The sequence below is a fragment of the Pelophylax lessonae genome (genome assembly GCF_965119305.1).
Source record: "Pelophylax lessonae genome assembly, chromosome: 4".
In the NCBI taxonomy this organism is placed as follows: domain Eukaryota; kingdom Metazoa; phylum Chordata; class Amphibia; order Anura; family Ranidae; genus Pelophylax; species Pelophylax lessonae.
In genome coordinates, this window is record NC_138771.1 from 199,064,746 (window position 1) to 199,091,268 (window position 26,523).

The 26,523-nt window shown below is 44.9% G+C and overlaps 1 protein-coding gene across 4 annotated transcripts in view; it reads right to left on the minus strand.

The window, feature by feature from the left end:
• LRRK2 (leucine rich repeat kinase 2) overlaps window positions 1-26,523 on the minus strand; it is an 816,940-nt gene that overhangs the window by 512,783 nt on the left and 277,634 nt on the right. For all 4 annotated transcript variants that reach the window (XM_082254234.1, XM_082254231.1, XM_082254232.1 and 1 more), the window contains one exon: window positions 26,046-26,325. In XM_082254234.1, coding sequence (XP_082110360.1) covers window positions 26,046-26,325 — 280 coding nt within the window. The remainder of the gene's footprint in view (window positions 1-26,045; window positions 26,326-26,523) is intronic.

The window sequence follows — 26,523 nt, forward strand, 5'->3', positions numbered from 1 at the left end:
CCATAGGTCTCATGGGCTAGACAGTGTCTTTACGAATGTCTGAACCTCTCTATTGCAGGCAAGGCCAGTTCTGCAAGGAGAAGGGTTTTTTTTTTTTTTAGGTCATTGCATTTCTCAGTGTACTCAACATCTAACCACACAGAGAATACAGACATTGAAGTACCTCCAGAGACCTAGTAACCTTAAACGATGTACTATTTTTGAACCCTGCGTCTCTTCTGTTAAGGAGGAAGAGAAAGGGGGAGAAGGTCGTGCGGAAAATGATAATTTTCAAAACTTTACTAATCTCTCTCTTCCTCTGATCAATTTCCAACTTTAGTAGGACACGAGGAACAACACGATTGCCTTTCTTTGATGGAGTTGGAATCAGCGGCTGTCAGATTAGTGAAGGAGACCCCCATTCCAGACGCTAACCTTTTTGTCAATGGTTCCAGGTACTACACCCCAGATGGTAAGCCACACACGGGTTATGCGGTAACTACAACTGGTGAAATTGTGGAAGAAGGTTCTTTAGATTCCCATAAGTCAGCACAGGAAGCTGAGTTGTGGCCACTAGCAAAAGCCTGTGAGATGCATAAAGATCAGAGGATCAATTTCTATACAGATTCGAGATACACTTTTTGGGTTGGCATAGGTTTGTGGTCCTATCTGGAAGGCCAGAGGCTTGGCCCATTCACAATGCCAATGCAACTACCACCGCAGAAAAGATCCTGTCTGAGATAGTATTTCGCTGGGGGCTGCCTGGAACGATCGAGTCGGATCGCGGATCACACTCCACTGGTCAGATCTTTGCAGAGGTATGTAAAGCATTTCACATTAACCAGGGGTTCATCCTCAAAGTAGCGGTAAGGTTGAATGGCTGAAAAGAACAATTTAAAAAGCCATGGCCTGAATGTCTTCCCATTGCTCTTTACCCCATCAGGAATGCCCCTAGACAGCCCCATGGGTTATCACCCTACAAGATTTTGTTTGGGAGTCAACCAAAGACTGGATTGTACTTTCATCCGCAGCTGTCATCTTTACATTCTCGGCTGATGGGGTAGGTACAATCCCGGCAAAGGGAGCTCCAAAAGGTCCATCATAGGGTTTGGGAGTCTCTCCCAGACCCTGACACGATAACTGGTGTACATTCTATTCAACCAGGTGACTGGGGCGTTGTGAGGAAACATCAAAGGACGGGATTGGAGTGGAGGTATTCCAAGCCATACCAGGTTTAGCGGACAACGCCGACTTCTTTGAAGCTTAACTGGATCCATGCCAGTCACTGCAAAAAGCTGCTCAACTCCATCCAAGAATGATAATGAGGAGCATCATTTTTATTTGCATACTTAGCTTAGTGTATTTTATCAAGGGTAATGATGAACAGCATCCCAACATATTGTTTAAAATGCATCTTCAGCTGGCCAAGGCTGCAAACGGGTCTAATTGCTGTGTGTACTCCAAACCCCCACCTAGCTATTACACCCCAGCATTGACAGACGTTCGGATCGGCATGAAGACAACCAGGAGACAATTGTCCACAGAATTTAATGACACATTCCTAGAGGGTAATATTAGTTATAGTTTTATTTGAGTATCGGGACAATTACGTAGTCCACAGATGTGCTTTAACTTTAGTTTTGGCACCGGAACTAGATTTGTAGGATCTACAACCTAGGAAAAAGAGGGGAAAAGTTATGTCTCTATGTCAAGAATAATATAAGGGTGATAGAGAGGAGTGATATTATGGAAGGGATGAGTATGGAGTTAGAATCGGTGTGGGTAGAACTCCATAGGGAAAAGTAATTGTGGGGGTTTGATATAGGCCACCCAACCAAAGGGAGAAGGAAGAGCTGGAATTTATATCACTGTTGGGTAAAGTGGCAAAACTGGGATCAGTCATCATATTGGGGGACTTCAATTATCCCGACATTGACTGGGAAGAGGGGACTACACGTCTCTTCATTAAAACCTTACAGGACAACTACATTTCTCAGTTGGTGGATTCTCCTACTAGAGAAAATGCAGTGATGGATCTATTGATCACTAATGACCCAGACCTAATCTCGGAGGTAGGAATCCAGGACAACCTGGGCTCTAGCAATCACAAGATGATCACATTTAGCATAAATAACAATATAACAAGGCAAGAGGGGAACATAAGAACCCTAAACTTCAGAAGAGTAAACTTTCCCAAATTGTGCTCAATGATGGAAAGGGTAAACTGGGACCAAACCTTAGTAACACTGACCACAGAGGAAAAATGGGAATGCTTAAGGAACATATTAACCACCTCAATACTGGGCACTTAAACCCCCTTCCTTCCCAGACCAATTTTCAGCTTTCGGTGCTCTCGCACTTTGAATCACAATTACTCAGTCATGCTACATTGTATCCAAATGAATTTTTTATCATTTTGTTCCCACAAATAGAGCTTTCTTTTGGTGGTATTTATTTACCGCTGGATTTTTTATTTTTTGTGATATAAGCGAAAAAATAGCGAAAAAAAAAAAATTATATTTTCTATTGTCTGTTTTAAAAGAAATCCAATAAAATCAAATTTTGTCATAAATTTAGGCCAAAATGTATTCTGCTACATGTCTTTGGTAAAAAAAATCCTGATAAGTGTATGAAAATAGGTTTTTGTGAAAGTTAGAGCGCCCTCAAGCTAGGCTACGTATCATTGAAAATTTAACAGTCCTGATGTACTGACTACCTATCTCATTTCTTCAGGCCCTAAAATGTCAGGAGAGTACAAATACCCCCCAAATTACCACTTTTTGTAAAGAGGACAGTCCAAGGTATTTAGTAAGAGGCATAGTGAGTTTTTTGAAGTTGCAATTTTTTGGCCACAATAGTTTTGGTAATGAAGATTTTTTTTTTTTTTTTTTTCTTTTTTTTCCACAAAATTGTTAAATTAACAAGGTATTTCTCACACATGACATACATAAACTTGCAAATACACCCCAAAATATATTCTGCTACTCCTCCTGAGTATGGCGATACCACATGTGTGAGACTTTTCCACAGCCTGGCCACATACAGAAGCCCAACATTCAAGTAGCACGGTCAGGCGTTCGAAAGCCATAAATTACACATTTCATTTCCTAACAACCTATCACATTTTTGAAGGCCCTGGAGCACCAGAACAATGGAATTACCCACAAAATGACCCCATTTTGGAAAGAAAACACCCCAATGTATATTCTATGAGGCATAATAAGTCTTTTGAAGATGTAATTTTTTTCCACAAGTTTTTGGAAAATGTGGGAAAAAATAAAAACGTATTTTTTTTTACACAAAGTTGTCAATTTATAAGATATTTCTAATACATAGCATGTACATAGCAAAAATTACACCCCAAAATGCATTCTGCTACTCGTCCTGAGTATGGCGATACCACATGTGACACTTTTCCACAGCCTGGCCACATACAGAGGTCCAACATCCAAGTTGCACAGTCAGGCATTCTAAAGGCATAAATTACACATTTCATTTCCTGAGTACCTATCACATTTTTGAAGGCCCTGGAGCACCAAGACAATGGAACTACCCACAAAATGACCCCATTTTGGAAAGAAAACACCCCAATGTATATTCTATGAGGCATTATGAGTCTTTTGAAGATGTCATTTTTTTCCACAAGTTTTTGGAAAATGTGGAAAAAATAAATACGTATTTTTTTTTTACACAAAGTTGTCCATTTCTAAGATATTTCTAATACAAAGCATGTACATAGCAAAAATTACACCCCAAAATGCATTCTGCTACTCGTCCCGAGTATGGCGATACCACATGTGTGACACTTTTCCACAGCCTGGCCACATACAGAGGCCCAACATCCAAGTAGCACAGTCAGGCTTCTAACACATAGCATGTACAGATCAATAATTACAACCCAAAATACATTCTGCTGAGCAAAGGGTAAAAAATAATGATTACCTGTGGTTTTAGCAGGCAAGAATACGGTCCCAGCACAGGAAAAGCATTGGTCCAGGCAGCCAATGGAGATGTTCAGGAATTTTCCAGGCAGCAGGCAGGGATATTCCAAAGTATTGGTCCTGGCAGTAGTTCAGTTAGCAGGCATAGTCATGGCCAGTTCAGGTGGCAGGCATAGGCATGGCCAGTTCAGGTGGCAGCAGGCAGCACTATAAGGCTTGGGGGCCTTGGTCAGGTAAGACCTGAGGACAGGGGTAGAGGCTTCTCCCACCCAAATCTCTTTGAAGCCTCCGAGATCCAGACCCTAATCCGAGAAAACAAAAACCTGGAGAAAAAAAAGTTTTCTCCACTCGGAATTTCTATTCTGGATCCCCTCACCTGCGTGAGACCCCTGTGTTGAATAGTACAGTGGCAGAGCAAATAATCAGTTCCAGGAGGCAGGCAAAAAGAATGGTCATTCAACAGTCCGGGTCATACACAAAAATAGCAGAAACTGGAAAAATATCTTCACATCATAGTCGATAAACAGTCCGGGTCATACACAGAAATAGCAGATAGTGGAAACTGGGAAAATGTCTTTACTAATAGTGTACTGAAGTGTGATAAACACGATAGCACCCTACAATACAGAGGCCTGGCTGGGAGGGACATTGGGGACAGTAGTATCTGGTGTCGCTGCGAATTCCTCTACTTGAACATACACGACATTTTTTTTGGTGTCTGCGGCCTGTGTGGGTAGGAGGGAGGATATCCGGGAAGTGCCTTTCATGAAGTCTGGCTAATGCATCAGAGCGAATTTGTTCGGGGGGTGGCCATGGGGATAGAGAAGGGCCATGATAACATCCTCTTGATATTTTAAATAGGCTAGGGATCCTTGGGTACACTTGGAAAAAATGACATAGGAATTAAACAGGGCTAGCTGAATGATATAAATGGCTACTTTTTTATACCAGAACAGTGATCTCCTGGTGGCCAAGTAGGGCTGCATCAGCTGGTCGCTCATATCCACCCCCCCATGAATAGGTTATAGTCATGGATGCATTTTGGCTTCTGGATGGGACCTCGTCTTGTCTGAAGTTCCACCAGGGTGTCCTCATGTATTGTGGAAAGGATGTAGACGTCCCTTTTATCTTTCCACTTCAGAGCTAGTACCTCTTCATTGCGCATACTGGCTTTTTCCCCCCGATTTAATCTTTGGCTGATCAATCTCTGTGGGAAGCCCTTGCGGTTGGACCGTGCTGTCCCGCAGGCCACAGTGTTTTTTAGGTATAGATGGCGGAAAAGTGGGAGACTTGTATAAAAATTGTCAACATATAGGTGGTAACCCTTCCCAAGCAGTGGTTCAATCAGCTGCCAGACAATTTTGCCACTTGTCCCGATATAGGGAGGGCACCCAGGGGGGTTTATCTGACTGTCCTTTCCCTCATAAATTTTGAAATCAAAAATGTAGCCCGTGGCCCTGTCGCATACTTTGTAAAACTTTACCCCATATCTGGCACGTTTACTTGGGAGGTATTGTTTTATCCCAAGCCTTCCGGTGAAGTGGACTAGGCATTCATCCACACAAATGTTTTTATCAGGGGTAAACATTTGCTTGAAGCTGGAGCAAAGAAAATTGATTAGGGGCCGAATTTTGAATAATTTATCATAATTTGGATGATTTCGGGGGAGGCACTGGGCATTGTCGTTGAAATGTAAAAATCGCATTATCATTTCATAACGGTGTCTGGGCATCAAAGAGGAGTAGACTGGCATATGATGGCAAGGTACGGTAGACCAGTAGGAGTGGAGTTCATTTTTTTTTGTCAGACCCATGTTGAGGGTCAGTCCAAGGAAAAGTTTAAATTCTTCCACGGTGAGGGGTTTCCAAACAAAGGGGCGGGCATAGGATGAATCCGGATTGCTGGCAATATGTTGGCTGGCGTACAGATTACACTGCTCCACGATGTAGTTCAGCAGATCATTCGTGAAAAACAAATTAAAATAATAAAGTGGGGTTACATTATACGATTGGATTTGAGGGCCTGGCTGTGCTGTAAAAGGGGGAATTACAGGTTCTGCTGAAGTATCGGGCAGCCATGTCGGATATAACAGAACATCCGGAAGGCTAGTATGGGCCCTGCCTCGTTGTGGGTGGGACGCCCCGTTACCAGCAGCTGGCCTGTCATGCAGGGATGATGCCCTGTTTGCGTGGAGTGCTGCACTGCTGGTGGATGCCTGCGGAGTTGTTGCGCGGCTGGTGGATGCCTGCGGAGTTGTTGCGCGGCTGGTGGATGCCTGCGGAGTTGTTGCGCGGCTGGTGGATGCCTGCGGAGTTCTTGCGCTGCTGGTGGAAGCCTGCGCCTGCTCAAATCTCCTGATCCTCTTTGTAAGGATTCTGTCATCCTCCGTTTCCATTTCTGAGCCACTGCTTTCTACTGGCTCATACTCGCTATCCGAGTCTGACGGAGAGAGTTCCCCGGTACTCTCATCCGACATACTCTGAATAATTTGGACAGCCTCTTCTCAGCTATAAAATTTTTTCGCCATGTGGACAGATGATTTCTGGGACAGGTGTTGAAGTGAGATGCGGCAGATGTTCACTGGGACAGGTGCGTCAGATCACGGACAGGTGTAGCAGATCAGGTGACGATGTGCGCGGGATGATCCACGGACAGATGTGTCAGATCAGACAGGTGTAGCAGATCAGGTGACGGTGTGCGCGGGATGATCCACGGACAGATGTGTCAGATCAGACAGGTGTAGCAGATCAGGTGACGGTGTGTTCGGGATGATCCACGGACAGATGTGTCAGATCAGACAGGTGTAGCAGATCAGGTGACGGTGTGCGCGGGATGATCCACGGACAGATGTGCGCCTGATGATTTTTATATTGGTGTTTTGGGGACACTGTGTTTTGGGGACACTGTGTTTGGGGACACTAACAGGGTGATCAGTGTGTAAATAGCAAAGAAATGCTTAAAACTCACTGATCCCCTGGCTGCAGCACAGATTGTCTCTTCTTCTCCTCACTGACAGGATCTGTGTGAGGAAAAGAAGAGATCAAAGCCGTTACAACGGCTGTGTTTACATTACATGACAGCTGTGATTGGACACAGCTGTCATGTGATCAGGAGGGCCAATCACAGGGCCCTCATGCCGAATGTTGTTGCCATGTGTCCGAGCGACACAGGCACATCGAGATCGCGCCACTGCGCGTGCCCGCGGCGGCGCGATCTCTCTCCTTCTGAAGGACGTTCCGGAACGTCCATTCAGAAGGACGAGACTCCCGCCCGGCCGTATATGTACTATGGCCGGGTGGGAGGTGGTTAAACAAATGCATCTCGCAGTGCATTCCTATGGGAAATAAATTTAGAAGAGACAAAGCCAAACCTGGCTGGCTAAACCGTAATGTTAAAAAACTTATTAGGGGGAAAAAAAAGGCCTTCAAGAAATATAAATCAGAGGGCACAGTATCGGCTTTCGAGCAATACAAGAAGGCAAATAAGGAAAGTAAATACAAAATCAAAATGGCTAAAATCAACTTTGAGAGACAAATAGCAGAGGATAGTAAAAAGAACCCAAAGAAATTATTTAAATTTATCAACAGCAAAAAAACTAGGGCAGAGCATATTGCACACATAATTAACGATGATGGGAGGATGGTTACAAAGGACACTGAAAAAGCAACCTTTCCTCTACATAACTAGTGGGTCTGACAAGGCAGGAAATTTGAAGTGGCAGGTGGCTGAGTATCTCAGTGCAACTCTCCAGAAAAAAAAAGCTGAAAGGTTATATTTGCCTGCCTATGTTTAAAGGAGCTAAGGTCCTCAGATTTTAGAAGAATATAATTCTTTGCTTGAGGGTCCAGAATAAAGCATCTTAAAAGGTGATGCTGTTGGGAGTACTGCAGTTATCATTGGGTATAGTCTCTAGAGTGAGACTCATGAACATCTGCCGGTGTATGTTATTGAGTGGAGCGATCCTGAGTCTGCGCTCTCCTTTGAAGGCGTATTAATTTCAGCCTTTGGTGAGTGTTGACTGCCTAGGGGGTCACGTGGTGTGGTGGAAGATTTAGTTTTCCTAATTATTTCTTCACGCCGTGGTGATTGGTCATCCCTCTGGAGCTGTTTGATGGACTGTTTTTTATAGCATATCTATCTCATTCATTTATTTATGCATATATCGATGTCTTATGTATAATCATCAAGCGCTGCTTATGTGGTTACTTTTCTGTCAAGACTGACATGTGAGGGTATTCACATCTTTGTATAACATTTTGGTTTTTATTAAGGCAGCAGCTACCTACTAATAAACCATTTGCAATATTTATGGTTTTAGCAGTTATATCACATACTCCAGTAATAGCGCGGGGTGATTGAGAAATGTAGTCCTTAGGTCCATTATTCTCATTCCTTGTTTTCAATAAATAATGCATATTCAGACTGATCTGAGGTGGTAAGTAGGTTCCCCTAAGGCTCAGTCCTGGGACCAACCCTGTTCAATTTATTCATAAACAGCATTGAGGACAGGATCAGTAGTTCTATATCAGTTTTTGCAGATGATACAAAATTGGGCAGGCAATAACTGCACGGCATGAAGCAGATATCCTACAGAATGACCTGGACAAAATAACAGAGTGGGCAACGACATGGCAAATGAGGTTTAATGTGGAGAACTGTAAGGTTTTGCACTTGGGGACTAAAAACATAAAAGCACAATACACTTTAGGGGGGGAACCTTTGGGGGAATCAAAAATGGAGAAAGATCTGGGAGTCTTGGTAGAGGATAGACTAAGCAATAGCATGCAATGTCAAGCGGCAGCTGCCAAAGTCGGCAGAATATTAGCATGCATAAAGAAAGGGATGTATTCCAGAGATAAAACTATAATCCTACCATTTTATAAAACTCTGATCCGACTGCATCTGGAGTATTCTATCCAGTTCTGGTCGCCAGTCCTTAGGAGGGATTAGTTGGAGCTGGAGAGAGTCCAGAGATGGGCAACTAAACGGATTAGGGGATTGGAGGACCTTAATTATGAAGAGCGTCTGCAATCGCTTGATTTATTCTCCCTGGAGAAGAGACGCCTGAGAGGGGATATGATAGCAATTTATAAATACCTCAATGGTGATCTCAGCATAGAAAAAAAGCTATTCAGTCGAAAGGATTGCATGAGGACTCGAGGGCATACAATGCGATTAGAGAAGAAGCGTTTTAACCTCAGGCAACGTAGGGGGTTCTTTACTGTTAGGGCTACAGGATTGTGGAATTCTCTACTTTTCTGCGGGAAGTATGGTTGCTTTCAAAAGACTCTTGGCGTACATTTCAATGATCAGAACATTCAGGGGTATGACAGATGATTACGGCCACACACACCTACACAGATTGAACTGGATGGACTATTGTCTTTATTCAACCTCAAATACTATGTAACCTGTGGGACAGGTATAGCAGTCAATCTCACCAATGAAACTCCAGGTCTTTTTAATGACACCAACAGACCGGATTATATCTGCTGGAAGGACGGTTGTGATGTACAGACTAAGGGAGCAATACCTCAGTCTAATATGTTAATGTTTAGTGCCCGTGACCGAGAGAAAGATTCTTCATATAAGGATGTTGACAGATCCCTATTGCTTTTTGTGTGGTTCTGCGGCTTATTAGGTAGTGCCTCCTAATGCGAAAGGTTTGTGTGCTTTAGTGAAGCTCGTACCCGCTTCATACATTGCCGCTGATCGTGAGGATCTGCTATTAAGGCAGGCAAGGGTGCAAGACAGGACTCGTAGAGAACTGTTTTCGTCTCACGATCAGGCATAGGCATGGTTCCCAGCTTGGACTGGGTGGGGGATCGAGCTAATGAAACGGTTGACTAATTTCTGGTCCATTGTGGATGAGATGTTGTAGATGAAACCGTTGAAGCTGTAGGAAAATTATTCAAGAGCAGAGACAAATGAAGACTTTAGTAATGCAGGAGAAAATGGTCCCGGATTATCTTTTAGTTTCCAGGGGGGGTTTCTGTGAATTCATAGGAGACTGTTTTACCTGGATAACAGACACCAGTGATAAGGTCCAGGCCCATATGGATAAGGTAACTTCATTGCAAGGCAGAGCCAGAGCTATAGCTAGCAAGAGTTGGAACCCTTTTAAGGGTTTGGGAGGTTTTGGGGATTTTTTTGTTCTCCATTGGATCTTGGTTGAAGGAAATAGGAGTATATATACTTATGTTGTTCTTGTTATTTCTCCTATATGCCGTGGTGAAATTATGCTGTTGTCTGGTCGACCAAGTCACCCAAGCCCGAGCAGATGACCTCGTCCTGATCGCTAAGACAGGACACCCCGAGATCCTGCCCCTGCATCAGATGCCAAGGATCCCAGCCCAACCGCTGATCAACGCATCCCATCATCTCATGTCCTTCCTCTAAAGTCACCTCCCGAAGAGCAGAACCCAAGTGTTTTTTTCTTTTTGACCTGGTTTTTTTCTTTTTAACTCTTTGAAATGGATTGTTTTTATTGTGAAAAAAACTGTTCTGTTTATTTGGAAGAAGAAGATTATTCATTTAAGGGACACATGGGAGCATATGACAAAGAGGAGGGGCTGTTGTGGAAATTGTATTAATATTTATGTGGACGTTTCTTTAGGATGGGTTTTTAGTTAAATTGCCATTATGTCTCCCAGTGTCAGTTTACCGGAAATCACTATGCACAGCAAATATTGCTTTAACTGGCCTTGTGGAAAGACCTGTAATAGTGGAAACCTTTCATTAAATGGAGAATGCACGCTACTTGTAGCCTGATCATCCCTATCGGTGGTGCTGGTCCGGATCTATGGCAGTGCAAGGAGAACTCCACAAATGTATATCAGCCAGCTGGGGCCCAGGTATTCACGGAGATGCGCAGATATGTTTGTGATGTGGAATTCTTATTGTTTTAATAATATCTGCCCTTTTACCAGGATTAATGGCTGGCAACTTTCTGTTATAGTTGATCCATATGATTGAAATACTGCTGCTGTTGTGTTTTGCAGATATAGTAAAGTCCCGTTCACTGGAACAGTAGCATGATCACTATCAAATATGGTTTTTATTAACTATATTATATAGGATTCACTCAAACAGGTTATGAGGGGAGTGCATGCTTGTGAATTAGCGTGGCCGAGTCCATGAGAACCCATGTGGCAGCCATGTTGCTTTGTTTCGCTTTCACTTAGCAGTTAGAGTCTTGTGCACATGGCTGTGTTTCTCCATAAACATTCACTCCCCTTCTCTATTGTACTTATGAAAGTATACATGTCTGCGATTGGTTGTGTTGACGCCACCTCCCCTGTAACCCCCTTTTGTTCTCGGACTATAAATAAACCTGGGCTCTGCTCTAAAGGCAGAGAATCTTCAGTTGGCATCAATTTGACACAGCGTGCACCTGTTTCTTTGTCGCCGAGCACATAGATAACCTTATACAAAAGAGCTGTACATTGTACTTTTCAGTACAAGGGATTAATAGCGCTCAACCAGGAACAACCAGAGCTCTCCCAGAACAAAATAACACCCTCAAAGAGAAACTAAAAAAGAGTTCGCTTTCAAACTGCAGCCTGCAAAACCTTGCAGCCAAAAGAAGCAGCCGCGGATGCCAACACGTCTACTTTGTAGAATTTTGTAAATGTATGCACAGACGACCAAGTTGCCGCCTTGCAGACTTGCAACATCAACGCCTAATGGCGAAAAGCCCAAGAGGCACTCAGGGTTCTTGTAGAATGCGCCTTCCCTGGGAAAGGAGGAACCTGACCCTTCAGTGAAAAAGCCTGAACTTCCGTCTGCCTGATCCATCTGGAAATGGTCACAGCAGACACAGCCAATCCCATAGCAGGTCCATCAGAAAGGACAAAAAAAGAGTCTGATTTTCGAAAAGATTTGGCTGCATCCAAATAAACCTTGATCGCCCAAACCACATCCAAAGAATGCAGGGCATATTCCTTAGGATGCATGGGCTTAGGACAGAATGAAGGCAACACAATGTCTTCATTCAAATGAAAATCAGAAACCACCTTAGGGAGAAATAACTGATAAAGGACGAAGTACCACTTTATCTCTGTGTACCACCAGATAAGGTGAGCGGCAGGACAACACCGCCAATTCAGATACTCAGTTGCAGAAGTGATAGACACCAAGAAGACACCATCTGAGACAAAAAAGGCAGAGAAATCTCCTGAATTTTTTCAAAAGGAGGCTTTTGAAGAACAGATAATACCAGATTGAGATCCCACGGAGCCAGCGGAGATCATCTAGGAGGAGCCATATGGCGCACTCCCTGGATGAAAGTACGAATTACTGCCTGAGTAGCTAATGGGCATTGGAAATATATAGTCAAAGCTGAGATTTGGCCTTTGATTGTGCTCAAAGCCAACCACTGTTCAACTCCTTTCTGCAGAAAGGTCAAAATTCTAGCTACAGAAAACAAGCGAGGATGCACCTTCAGTGATTCACACCATGAGATGCATGACTTCCACGTACGATGATAAATCCTCCTGGAAGTCGACTTCCTAGCCTTCAAAAGGAATCACAGAGTCAGAAAGACCCCTATCCCTCAACACCTGGATTTCAACAGCCATGCCGTTAAAGCCAGCGACTCTAAAGCAGGATGGAAGATCGGACCTTGAAAAAGCAGATGGGAATTCTCCTCGGAGTATCGGCGACCTGCCTTATTAGCTCCACGTGCCAAGACCAGCAAGGCCAGTCCGGAGCCATCAGAATGACCGGAATGCATTCCACATCTATCCTGTGCAGAAGCCACAGCAGAAGTTTTAATTGGGGAAATGCATAAATCAGCCGATACCGACCCCAAGGAGCCACCAGTGTGTCTGTGGTGTCAGCCAGAGGATCTTGAGACCTGGCTACGAATCTCTGAACCTTCTTGTTGAGGGGAGAAGCAAAACAGATCGACCTCGGCAGTCCCCCACCGAACACACAGGAGATTAAACACTTGCGGGTGCAGGGACCACTCCCCTTGATCCAACACCTGACGACTCAGGTCATCCGCCTGCCAGTTTTCCACACCTGGAATGTGTACAGCAGAGAGGGCTGGAACAAAAACTTTCCGCCCAGACCAACCAAACTCTCGTAGAGTCCTAACCGTGATCTCCAAATCCCCCAACAAGGCTGAGTGAGAGTCCGCTCTCAACAGAAGATCATCCAGGTACCCTAGTACCGGAATCTCCCGCTGGCATAACAATGCCAATACCGAAGCTAGAACCTCGGTAAATACTCTGAGAGCGCAGGCGAGACCAAAGGGTAACGCCACAAATTGATAATGTTCCTCGACTACTGCAAAGCGAAGAAACCGCCGGTGTCCAGCATAAATAGGGATGTGTAGATATGCGTCCTTGATATCTATGGAGGCTCTCTCTGATGAAGACAAAGTGATTCAGAGCCTTGAGATCCAGAATGGGGCGCACCTTGTCCTAATTTCTGGGCACTGTAAATAGGTTTGAATAAAACCCTTAAAACCATTCCTGAGATGGAACCGGTACAATCACTCCTTGCGACAGCAAATCTTGTACCGCCCCACGCAGCTCCCGTAATCGGACTGGGGATAATTGTAGATTGGATGGGAAGAACCTGTCCAATGGACGAGACCGGAAATTAATTTTGTACCCTGATCGGATCAGTTCATGAACCCACTTGTCTTGAATCAAGGAAGTCCAGGGTTCCTGAAAGAAACAAAGGCTTCCCCCCACCCCAGAATCGGGTGAGGGCACCCCTTCATGCAGCTGAGGACTTTCCCGACCATGGCTTCTTGGGACCCGCCAGAAGAACTGAACTATTTTTCTTTCTCTTGTGACCCGGAGACACGAAAAATACGTTTATGACCATTAAAGGAAGGCCCCCGCCTAGGACGTGGCACCTTACCTTTAGAACATTGGGGCAGATTAGTGCTCTTACCCCCCATGATACCTTTGATCAACTCATCCAGAGAGGATCCAAACAGCCTCTCCCCTGTAAACGGAAGATGAGCCACAGTCTTTTTTGAGGCTGGTCAGCCGACCAACATTTCAGCCATACCAAGCGCCTAATCACAATCCCCACTGCTGACATCCTGGCCACTAACAGAGTTTAATCAAGGGACATATCACACATGAATACCAGAGCGTGAGCCAACTGGTCTAGTAATTCCAGCACCGCAGGGGGGAGACATGCAGTTTCCAAGTTACTTTTAAGTAACTTCACCCATTCAGTAGAAGTCTGCGCTACCAGAACATTCACAAAGGTAGTCTTTAACATGTGATAGATAAATTTGGTGAAACCAAAGAAACTGCGCAAAAGATTTAAATAACTAAAAGGGCTAAAATAGCCCGTGACAAAACGCAAAAAATATATATATATAAATAAATGTGAATCTTTGAGGAATTTCTTCCTCACTGTGAGCTGCAAACAAAAAGCTGTGATGCTGTGACAATTTTAAAAGAATAAAATATTGCGCTCAACATGTGTCATAATCAAAGTGCTTGTGCAAATACACACACATATATATATATACATATATATATATATATATATATATAAATAGTGGTGTGGAAAAAACAGGATTTAAAAAATCTCAATAATAGCTTAATATCAAAATGTAAAGTCCATAAACAGCAACAAAGAATCATTAAAGTCCATGAAGCGTTGACAATACTAAATAAGATAAAGCAAAGACTTGATAGTGGTGTTGAAAAACCTCCACCTCCACACTTCCACCCAGTGTTCAAGCAAGGTACTTCTTACCAGAAGTATATGACCCCTTAATTATAGGGGGTCACATAGACATTTGGATCCAATCAATAAACGATCCTCAGCTCCAATTTCCATAATCCTATGGCGAGCTCTCAGACAAAAGACCAGGATCTCAATACGGACATATATAAAGCAAAAGAGACTCTCATGGTGCAGTAGGTTTAAAACATTTCGGTTTTTAATAAAATATTGAACTTACTACAATTTCCATGTCAAATCGCTTGTAAACAGATATCGCAATAGCGGAAAGATGAGCACTGCTAGACGCCAGTGCTCCTCCAACCCGGAAGTGGTCATGGTCTGACCTGCCACCACATGTAAATGGCGGGAAAAAAATTCCACCCATCTATCCATGGGACCTGGAAAAGTTGGTGATTCTTCCACTGGTACCAGAGTCCCCTTATTCAACCTGGCCACCTGAGAATCTACTTTTGGTGGAACAGTCCACCTATTGGACACCGCCCCTGCAAAGAGGTAACGGCGTGAAAAACACTTAGGCACCAACATGTGCTTAATGCGTCTCCATTGCTCACCTACAATGGAGTGAAACAATTCTGGGGAAGGAAACACTTTCCGCGACTTAGGGGATTTGCGGGAGCCAAGAGACACCTGTGCACCGGACGCTGTAGGTTCATCAGCCAATTTTAGAGTTTCACGCACACAAACTATCAGAGCTTCCACCAATATGTGTTCCCACATTGGAGAACAGGTCCTCTTCACCGTCAGAATGCGAAGACACTGACCCCTCAAGGTGGTCTGCGTCCGCGGCAACCATATCTGTCTCAGAGTCCGAAGACCCTGCTGCTGGAGGTGAGGGCGGAGGGCGTTTCTGGCTGGTAGTTATATTTACGTTTGACATCAAATTTTGCAAAAAAAACTGCAATCTCTGGCTTTGACTGGGAACCAGAGGGTCCCGCAGTCGCTCCCAGGGGGTCTGCAGATGAAATTCTATCCTGGGACTCCATGTTACTGTAATAGAATGTTTGCGGGTATGTCCCTTTAAGACCACGAAAACTGCAGTCCCACTTTCACAGCGTGGGCTCTCAAATCCTGATAATATATAATAGCAGAGCAGAAAAGGGAAAACCCACAGGGACCCCAGAAAAGCTGCTGCTCGAATGCTGTGTGAAGAGGAAGTAAGGGGAGAATAGATGCAGCAGTGCACAGCTATGATTTCTTCTCCTCTCTCTTCCCCTTTACACAGGGGAAGGGGGGCACAGAGAAACTGAAAACGTTTTTTACCTTAACGCAAACAATGCATTAAGGTAAAAACGTTTTTAGGTTTAGTAATACTTTAAGGTAAAAAAACATTTTGCAACTTCTTGTGCCCCCTTCCCCCCCCCAAACTTAACCGAGTCCTGTATTGACCCAAAACTGGGCCCAGCTGCCAGTTTTCTCTCCCCTCTATTCTCACCACACTACACAGAGCAGCAGGAACCATTTGCTCCTGATGCTGTCCCTTAAATCCTGTGAGCACAGAGCGTAAGGGCGGGGCTGAGCCACGCAGTGTGTGTTTATGGAAGCACACAACCCAGCCCAGAAGCAAGCCCACATATCTGCCCCAATAGCAAACGGCTTGCTATGGTGGCAGACAAAGAAGGGAAGGAGCAAATCCCACTGGCGGGGGGACACAGCAATTGAGTATAAAGTTTATTATTTAAATTAAGAAAATTGTAGCCTTTAGAAACGCTTTAAGTGTAAAGTAGAATAAAGACATTATTTAGCATATTTTAAAAGAGATGTATGGCTCCAAATTCTACTTACCTAGCTGGATCCCCCGGCGCCTCTACACTGAGAACCAAGCGATCTAACACCGCCGATCGCTTGGTTCTAACAGCTCCCTGGGCAGAGAGCTGCTGACTGAGGACACAAGGAGGGAGGGACAATGTCCTCATGCAAGTGAAAAGCTGACACCAAGATCAGAATAAAAGATGGGGGTGACTGAAGCGCCAACTTGTCCTTCTGCAGAAGCAAATACGGTGGCTTACAGGACAAAGCTTCTTATTCCGACACATGCTGAGCCAAAGTGAAAGGGACTAGGAAGGCAATCATCTGCGAGAGCATAATTAAGGGAATATCCTGAATGCTCTCAAAAAGAGGCTTCTGAAGAGCGGACAATCAAATGCAGTCCCACGGCAGCAACAGGGGGCACACTTTGGCACAACGTGATGACCCCCCTGGATAAATGTGTGAACCAAAAAAAGCATGGCCAAGGGACGCTGAAAAGAACCCAAAACTTCGTAACAAACGAAAAAAAACGTTTTAAAGATAGACTTAAAATCCTTTAGCATAGTTAACATCCCCGAGCAAGATAACCCCCTGTCCTTCAGAACCTGGCTGTCAATAGCAATGCTGTCAAAGCCAGCGATGGTAAAGCAAGGTGGAAGACCGATCCTTGAGACAGAAGGTCCTCCCGAAAGGCAGCTGCAAGGTAGTGTCTGCCCCCAACCGCACCACTTCGTCAGCCACCAGTCTAGAGCCACCAAAATGACCGTTATTCTTTAACTTCTATCCTGCGCAGCAATCGAGGAATCAGCCAAAGGGGTTGAAAGGGAAAGAGGAGATTGCCGATCCCATGGTTTTACCAGCGCATTCATCACATTCACCAAAGATCCAGTGATCCTGCCACCTCAGAATTTTCTAGTTGATGCGGTATACCATAAAATCCATGTCCAACGTCCTTTTGCAAAGACCAAGCAGATAGTACACCTCCGAGTGCAGGGACCACTCCCCCCCCCCCCCCCATATAACATTTGATGGCTGGGAAGGGCTGCCTGCCAGTTATCAACACCTGGAGTGTGTACGGCGGACAGATCTGGAACAAACCTTTCCACCCATTGTAGAATGTGAGATGCTTCCATCGCTGATGCTGCACTTCCTGTGCCCCCCTGATGATGATGATTGACATAAGTCACCCGGGTGGCGCTCTCCAACTGGATCCTGATCAGTAGACTCCCCAGGCTAGCTGTTCAAGGCCTCAGTAACAACCTGATTGCTGGAAGCTCTAAGATATTGACGGGCAACTGAGCTTCCTCTAAAGTCCAGCGACCCTGAGCCTGCAGGTGCTGATGAGAGTCGCAAATTGGAGGCAAAACACCTGTGTGGCAGAAAGAACAGAAACGATTTTGTGGCCTGAGAGAATGATTTTGCAGGTCCACTTGTCTGGAACAAGGTAAGTCCACAGGAATGGGTGGGGGGCAACCTTCATGCTGAGGAAGACTTCTCCGCAGGCTAGAAGGGCTGCTGGGCCAGGCACCGCCTGCAGGGGTCTTGAAAGGTTTGGAGCCCTTGGCCAAGGACCCAGGGGAAAGAATAATCCGCCTTTGCGCTGTGAAGGCTGATCAAAACTTTCTACGCAGTTTCATCCTCTTCTTGGCCTGAGAAAGGAAGGTACTCTTGCCACCTGTATGGTTCTAGGAAATCGCATCCACCACAGCCCCAAAAAGATGGTCCCCCTGGAAAGGCAGGTTCAGGCCTTAAGGAAATCTGGTTAGCCGACCAACAATTGAGCCAAAGGACCCACCACAGCACCACTGCCTAAATGGAAAGTTTGTTGAGAAGTGGAGATGCATCAAGGGATGTGTCACAAATTCACTTTAATCCCTGGACCAACTGGTCCACCAGTTACACATACGCTTGGGGCATCTGGCTAGAAGTCAAGGCTTGTTGCAAAACCTTGGCCTATCCGATCAGTATTTAGGACACCAGGGCCATGACCAACATGGGCTGAAGCGCTGACCCAGCAATGGTGAACATTGGACAAGTCACTGCCTCCGCCCTGCAGTTTGCAGGGTCCGTAGAAGAGGATGATTCCACAACCGGGATCCCCGTGACCATGTTAAGCTAAAAAAATGGGGGGGGATCCACCACAGAGGCAGAGGTCCACTTTTTCAGAAGGGCCCCTCAAGAGGGTAACGTCCTGCGAAGTGCACCGAAAGGGTACACTGATAACACTGCTAACATAGAGATCAAAGGTGAGGACTACACTGGAGCCTAGCATTGCCACGCCATGGACTTAGCCTGGGACTCCAGTGGACTGACCTGCATAGCACCTCCAGGGCAAAGAGCAAACCAATAAGACCGGGGAAGAAGATCGAAAGCCCACAGTCAACATGGCAGTCACCACTGCTCGCCCCAGGGTCTGCCTCTAAAGCACCTTCCATCAGGAGAAGCCGCAAAAGTCACAGCAGGCAATGGCAGCTGACCATAACCAAGATGGTGGGTTTGCCACCACCCAATTCAGCAGGCCGTAAAGCCATGGCCTAAATTGCCAGGCAGCCAGACCACATAGATGCTTTCACCAGCAGGAGAGCCAAGCACAGTCGTGCCAGCCAGAGGAGGATCCGTAGAAACCCCAGCCACCACAAAACAGGTGAAACAAACCATCCGCAGCACAACAGCTAATACTCCCATGGTCCCCATAGCTTCAAGAGACACACTTGGGAGGAGGAGGGAGAAAACACAGGTGGTATAGCAACTCCAACCACAGTTAACCCCATCTGAAGGAAGTCCAGGTGCTGCCTGCATAGAAGAAGGTACAGGCATGGTGGGCTGCTAAGGCGCATAGCCATCATCCCCACAGCTACACCCCATAAAATGGCGAACACATGGGGAAGGACTAGGGAAAACAGGTACCCAACCCCCCACTAATACCACCCTGAGGCATTAGGTGAGAGGGAGGACAGTCAAAGGAACGCGGGCCTGGAGGGGGGGGGGGGGGGGACACCTCATAGGGACCGACCATCCCAGGCAGCATCCGCGTCCCACACTGCGTCCAGAGATGGAAGGGAAATCTACTTACCAATCCATCGGAGTGTACGGGAGGGGCCATGGGCGACCGCAGAACATTTTTTTTCAGGGGGGGGGGGGCATCATTTTAAGGTCACCCATGCTCCTCCCTTTTTTGCCCCCTTAGATCCCCCTTTAGAGCAGGCAAGGGTCCCCCATAGATCCCCTTTAGAGCAGGCCAGGCCAGGGTTCCCCCTAGATCCCTCTTTAGTCTTATCTTTTCACCTATATTCCCCATGCTACCAGGTTTTCCTGCACCACCAGGTACTCCAGGCTCTCCCTGCAAAGAATATATATATATATATATATATATATATATATATATATATATTTAGCCAGTATGACTTCCTTTAGAGCAGGCCAGGATCCCCATAGATCCCCTTTAGAGCAGGCCAGGGTCCCCAAAGATCCCCCTTTAGAGCAGGCTAGATCAGGGTCTCCCATAGATCCCCCTTTAGAGCAGGCCAGGGTCCCCGTAGATCCCTCTTTAGTCTTACCTTTTCAACTATATTTCCCATGCTACCAGGTTTTCTTGCACCACCAGGTACTTCAGGCTCTCCCTACAAAGAATGAATATATATATATATATATATATATATATATATATATATACACACATACATATATGACCCCCTTCAGAGCAGTCCAGGATCCCCATAGATCCCCTTTAGATCAGGTCAGGCCATGGTCCTCCATAGATCCCCCTTTAGAGCAGGGTCCCCATAGATTCTCTTCTTTAGAGCAGGACAGGGGGGGAGGGGGGGCTTGGATATCTCGTTGGACCTAGAGATTTCTCTTAGGATAGCCTGTTGGACCTGGTGACCTCTCTTAGGATGTGTGGTATCTATTGACTTCTCTTGGCATCTTCTGCGGAATTTGGTGACCTCTTCAAGGATCTTGTGCTGTGATCTAATTGATTTTCCTCTCCTACCATTTCATTCTCGTTCAGCACCTTGGAAAGGATCTGACCCGGATAGATTTTGAACCTTAGGTTTTTTAATTTTGTTCGCTTCTGTCACTCTGGCCTTGTTGCCTTTTTTTTCGGAAAAATGTAACAGAATTTTGTGTTGGACAAGATGGCGAAGTCTGGTGCTCTGGATGAGATTTCAGCTGAGCTCTGGGCCCACTGCCCACAGTGTCAGGAGATGTTCTCGGACCCCCAGGTGCTGCTATGCCTGCGTATTCTCTGCATGGACTGCCTGAGCAAGCTGGTGACCTTAACCACCATGGAGAGGGGGCAGAAAAGAAGGAGCCTCCTGTCCCTGATGTGCGATTCAGAGGTGGCGCTGCCAGCGGGGGTTGTGCAGGTTTTCTTACTTGACATGCTGGCACAGACAGAGGTGCTGCGGGACAGGCTGCTGACTGGAGTGCACCAGATGCCATGTGACCTGTGCGCAGATGGGAAGGGCGAGAGACGCTGCCACAAGTGCAAGATCAACATGTGCGAGTTCTGCAGACAGGCACACGGATGAGCGGGAAAGATAAACCACAGGAACCGATGCAAATATTCAGGTTATGTAAAACAAAAAAAACGTTATGCCTTGTTAAAGTTTAAGTCCAACCAAAACTTTCTAGTTCTGGTTGGAATGGGGAAGGGTAAGAACCCCTGTCAGGTTTTTACTGCTATCCTAGGCTTCCGTTAGAGAGATTTCCTCCCCACTCTACTAAAGAAAAGCCTTTGTATACAAATCTGTGCTGCTGTTGCAATAGGGACATAAATAAACCTATCCCAGGAGCTCTATCCTTCCTGACTTAATTAAAATAAAAAGTGTTATTCTCACGGTCTGTGTTGATGTTGGAGGATTAAAACGTTATCACCAGGATGGTAATTGAGGGGAAATCTCTCTAATGGAGACCCAGGTAACAGTAACACCTGACAGGGGATCCCAGTCCTACCACACTCCTTCCAAAGCTAAAAAGAATAGTTTTGAGCGGAAGAAAGCGCTAGAAGAAATCAGATCAGTAACAAATATCTACATCTTCTTCTGACAATCAATTGGACATTTAGTTCTACATCTTCTGACAAATTGTCAGAAGAAGGTGTAGAACTAAATGCCTAGTTAATTGTCAGTGACAGTGACAATCAGACTTACTATACTCTTCACCGCTGACGCTCAGGTCACGTGTGTGTCCCGACTTCGAGTCCCGCTTCCTCTCTCCAGGGCAGGCTGAGGCTCCTCTCCTCCATGGGCCGCAGCTCTGCCCCTCCTGACTGATGTCAGCAGGGAATCCCCGGCCCGCCCCCTGCAGCTGTCAGAAGGGCAGCAGATGACGGAGATTGGAGGGAGCCAGAGCCGTAGCCGGCGGGCGGATCAAGTTGGCGACTTGGCGGCGAACAGCGCTGCGCTGCACGCAATCAAACAGATATTGGGGAATGAAGCTTGTATTACAGGGGGGGCATTGCCCCCCCCCCTTGCGGACGCCCATGGGTAGGGCTCCCATGACAGATACTCCTCTCCACCAAAGTGTTGGGGGGGGGGGTAAGCCAGGGTAACACTGTGACAGACTATAGATGCCTGGTCATGTGTGTCCCCGCAAGAAGTTTAACTCACTGTCGCGCCCAACTAAGCTAGAGGTCTGTGTGCACTCGCTGGCCAGACTGGGATGACCACTGGATCTAGATAATCCAGCCCGTCACTCAGCCAGGCTGTTGATTGAAGATGTCCGCAAGAAAAATCCTAGGGAAAAATACAAATAATAATGCCAGGGGACCACTGGTTTCAGCATAAAAGAGCAAGTCCATACTCCTGAAGACACTAGGCAGAATGACTGGGTTGGCTAGAGCAGAGGGGGGGGGCGGTTATGCCAAGAGCGGGCTGCCTATAGGAGGTACACAGTTTTTTTCTGCCTACTGTCCTACTCCTGTAGGTGGGGCTTTAAAACCCTGTTTGGTAATGTATTATGGAGAGAGGCTATGTTAGTCATGTTCGTAAGAGAAATAGGATTTTTGGATTGCCTGTAAAATCCTTTTCTTGGAGTACATCACAGAACACAGAGCATCTTCATGTTCATACAAATAGGGTTATGCAGCCACCTTCAGGTGATTGGGCATTGGCAAAAAACAAGAGAGGAAGTCCCCTCCCAGGCATAACACCTCCAAGGCTTTGGTTTCATAAAGAAAGTGGCGTGGGATCGCCATGTCCTACAATGTACTCCAAGAAAAGGATTTTACAGGTAAACTAAAAATCCCATTTTCTCCATTGTACATCATGCGCCTTTACTTTATTACGAATAGGGATGTCTCAAAGCCCTGACATTGAGGAGAAGGCAACACAGCAACAAGCCAACAGGCCCCAACAAAGTAAAAAATAAGTTAAAACCTCATGTAGGAGCCTGTAAAACATGCCAACAAAAAGCATCCTCCTCAGCGGGTCTAAATATTCACTAGGTAAAAATATGAGCAGAGGACCAGATAGAAACTGTACAAACTAGAGCTACCAAAGCCACATGTCGAATAGCCCAAGAAGTACCACACACGTTAAAAAGAGCCATCACTAAAAACAGTGGAACTTTGCTCTCTAGACCGTAAGATTAAGAAATAAGCCAATAGATTGAACAAGAAACAACAGATATAGAAGCTGCATGACCCTTTCTTGGGCATTCCAGAAGCACAAAAAGGGAATGCAACTGATACAGCAATCGACTTCAGGTAACACCTGAGTGCATGAATCACATCTAAAGTTTGAAGAGCTTTTACCCCCAGCAAAAGGGGCTTAGGACAAAAGACTGCAACACAATGACCTGGTTAAGATGCAAAAAAAAAAACCCTCAGGCAAAAATGACAGACAAAGGCTGGAGAACCAGCTTGTCACTGTAGAAAACCAGGAAAAGATATGTACAGGAATGAGCAGTGAAGGTTAGAACTCGGTGAGCTGAATTAACAGCAACTAGAAATATAACCTTAGGAGTTAGGATGAAATAAGTTATCCCCAGATGGGTTTAAAACAAAGAATTCTACAATACAGAATGTGCCAGTTGAGAGACAAAGGGATCCTGACTGGTGGAAAAATATGCCTGATGCACCAAGCAACAATATGCATGACATGATATGCACCAAGGAATGTGATGAAATCAGTCTCTGAGAAGGGACTGCCAAGGCCAAACTCACGCATGATCGAACTCAAGGCCAGTCACAAATAAACTGCAGATTGGAGAAAAGCCAGGATGCACTCCCCAACAATCTTAGGAGAAAACCTCTATCCTCATAACAAACAAAACAATATTTCCAAGATCTGTGGTAAATCTTTATTCAAGTCACCCTCCAAGCCCTGAGTAGGATAGAAATGACAAGAAAGCAACTCCCCTGTTTCACAAGACCCTGGCTGCAACAGCAATGCTATCAAGCCAGTAACTATAAAAAGTAAGAAAGATTGGACCTTGTGAGATAAGGTCAGGTTGATACAGAGGTTCCAAGGATTGTCCACTGACATGTCACTATGTCAGAGCACCTAGTTCTCCTGTGCTAAGAATGCAGTTAGAAACACCAGACTTCCTTTAGTTCCAATCCTGCAAAGCAGAAAAGGTAGATGCTATAATGGTAGAAAGGCATAAATTAGGGAGAACTGGTCCCATGGTGTCCCCAGAGCATTCACCACAAACACTCAAAGAACTTTGGTCCTGGAGATGAGCCCTCCCAGATGTGCTCTGAATCTGGACACCAGAAGATCCACATCTGGGGTGCCCCACCATCGAAAGAGTTCCTCAAACAACACTCTGTGAAGAGCTTACGCCCCCTGAGACAGTCATTGATGGCTGAAAAAATCCGCCCACCAATTTTTTATGCCTTGAATGCAGTTGGCAGACAGTGTGGGTACATGTAGTTCCGTCCAGGACTACTCTCTTGAGTAGCTCTTCTTGCCTCCTTAATGAAATATGTAAACCAACACCATGGGGTCCTTTGACTAGACCCTTACTGGAAGGTCCTTTAGCTGCACGGATCATTAAAGTAGGGCAAGGCTAATGGCTTTTAATCCCATGATTAATCCCATGATGTTAATGGGCAACTACCTGTGGTGACCAAGTTTTTTGAACTTATAAATTGTCCAGAACTGCACCCAGCCCGTGTGGCTGTCGTCTGGACCTCCAGAATAAAAGGAGGAAGGATTCTTCTATCTCTAGCATCCGTGAGGGGATCTACCAGTACAGAGACAGTCTCATGCTGGTATTTAAAAACATTGGGGAATCCAACGCCTGCATCCTCCTGTTTCATGCCCTTAGGACATTCTGATGGAGGGACCTGAAAGTAAAGGCACTGCCTTAAAAGAGGCTACTTTTTTCGCAGAACTTGCAAGCAAGAGTGAATTGAGGAATTAGTTATAGTTCTGAGCAAGCCTACCTGAGCCCTCAGAGCAAGACATATATCCAGAAGGAGAACCACACCCTTGCAGGGCTGAGCCATGCTGTCTGTGGCAATAAACACACACAGCTTGGCTCAGGAGTGAGCCTGCACAAGTGCCCCCATAGCAAGTAGCTTGCTTTAGTCTGCACTCGGTAGGGGGGAGGAGCACCCTCAGATCTGAGGGGATACAAATGTTTCCACCATCATGATGCAGTGAGGCAAGACAATGTTATTCACAAAAAAATGTCTGAACAGACCCAGAAACAGTTTGGCTAGTAAAACAGTTCAAATATATGCATTTTAAATGTGAATAAGTTTGATTGAAATTCTGTGTAAAAAGCTGGAACTTTTTAATTGAGTACAGGGAGATTCAATACAATGATCATGTCTAACATTTGGCGTCTGATGTGATCAGTTTTATGGGAATATGAATTCAAAATGTATATGCTGAAAAATTACCACTAAATGCCAAGCAGCAGATAGAAAGCCAAGTAAAGACTTGCCATGTAAAGAGGGTCAGAAAAAAAAAAAGGATAGAAACCTACCCATGAATAACTTGCATGTGAACCACATTCTGAATGTACACAGTTACAGGCAATTACATGAATATAAGTGATCAAAGGGCCCTGCTTACAATAAAAGGTTAAAAAATAAGGACCTACTCAATTTGGGAAAAGAGAAGGTAGAGGCAATTTAATAAGTTTAAATGTATATCCTTAAAAGACTCTGCCTCTTCATTCATTCAGATCTATTTAAGCTCAATTTCCACCCCCATTCCCTCCCCTGTGCTCACTTTCCCATTGCTTCACAGCCACTCCAATGCTCTGTGGAAGCGTTTGCAAACTTCCCAGTTCTTTATGATTAAGGAGAGCATGCATTATGGGGAAGAATTAGAAGTACTGTCAGATTTCTATTGCTTTCCTTGTCCCCAGTTTGGGACTGCCATGAAGACGAAATACACCAATGTATGCATTTACATAACTCACCATTATAAAGTATATATTTTATATACTTATACATACTATATATATATATATATATATATATATATATATATATATATATATATACACATACACACTAAATATACTTTATATACAGTATATACTACTGATATAAATCAGAGAGAACTGCGTCCGTCTATGAACGATAGAGAAATGTAAAAAAAATAAGACACGATTTTTGTGTTTCTAGATATTTCTCTGATCTTAATCTCTTCAATCACAAAGCGTATGGAAAAATATGATAGAACATACCTGGTTTCCCTTCCTGATCTATAGAAGTCTGTTTGAGTGTTGGTTGTTTTTCTAAAAACAGTGGATGAAGCCACGATGGTTCAATTTTTCCCATATGGAAACCACCCAGGCAAATGCTGTTATTGGCCACATCTAATCCAAGCTTTTTTAACAGTAAGCTTATATTCTCATTATTGCAATTTTTAATGCTGATCTGAAGGGCTTTCTGTACATCCTGCTCACGGACTCCATGATTTAACAACAGTTCAACCATTTTGGGATTGGTGCCCTTTTCACATGCCTAATGAGACAAAAATATGAAAGATAATGTGTAAATATAAACATTAGCTAAAGATACTACTGTACTTTCACAATTACTCTGGCTGTATGGTGCTCCCATTTTTGAAAGTCCATACCCCAGTTTGTGTACAAGAGTCAGTACCAGCATTTTCCTCAATTTTCCAAAAGAACCATATCTTTTTGCCTTAACAAATGTATT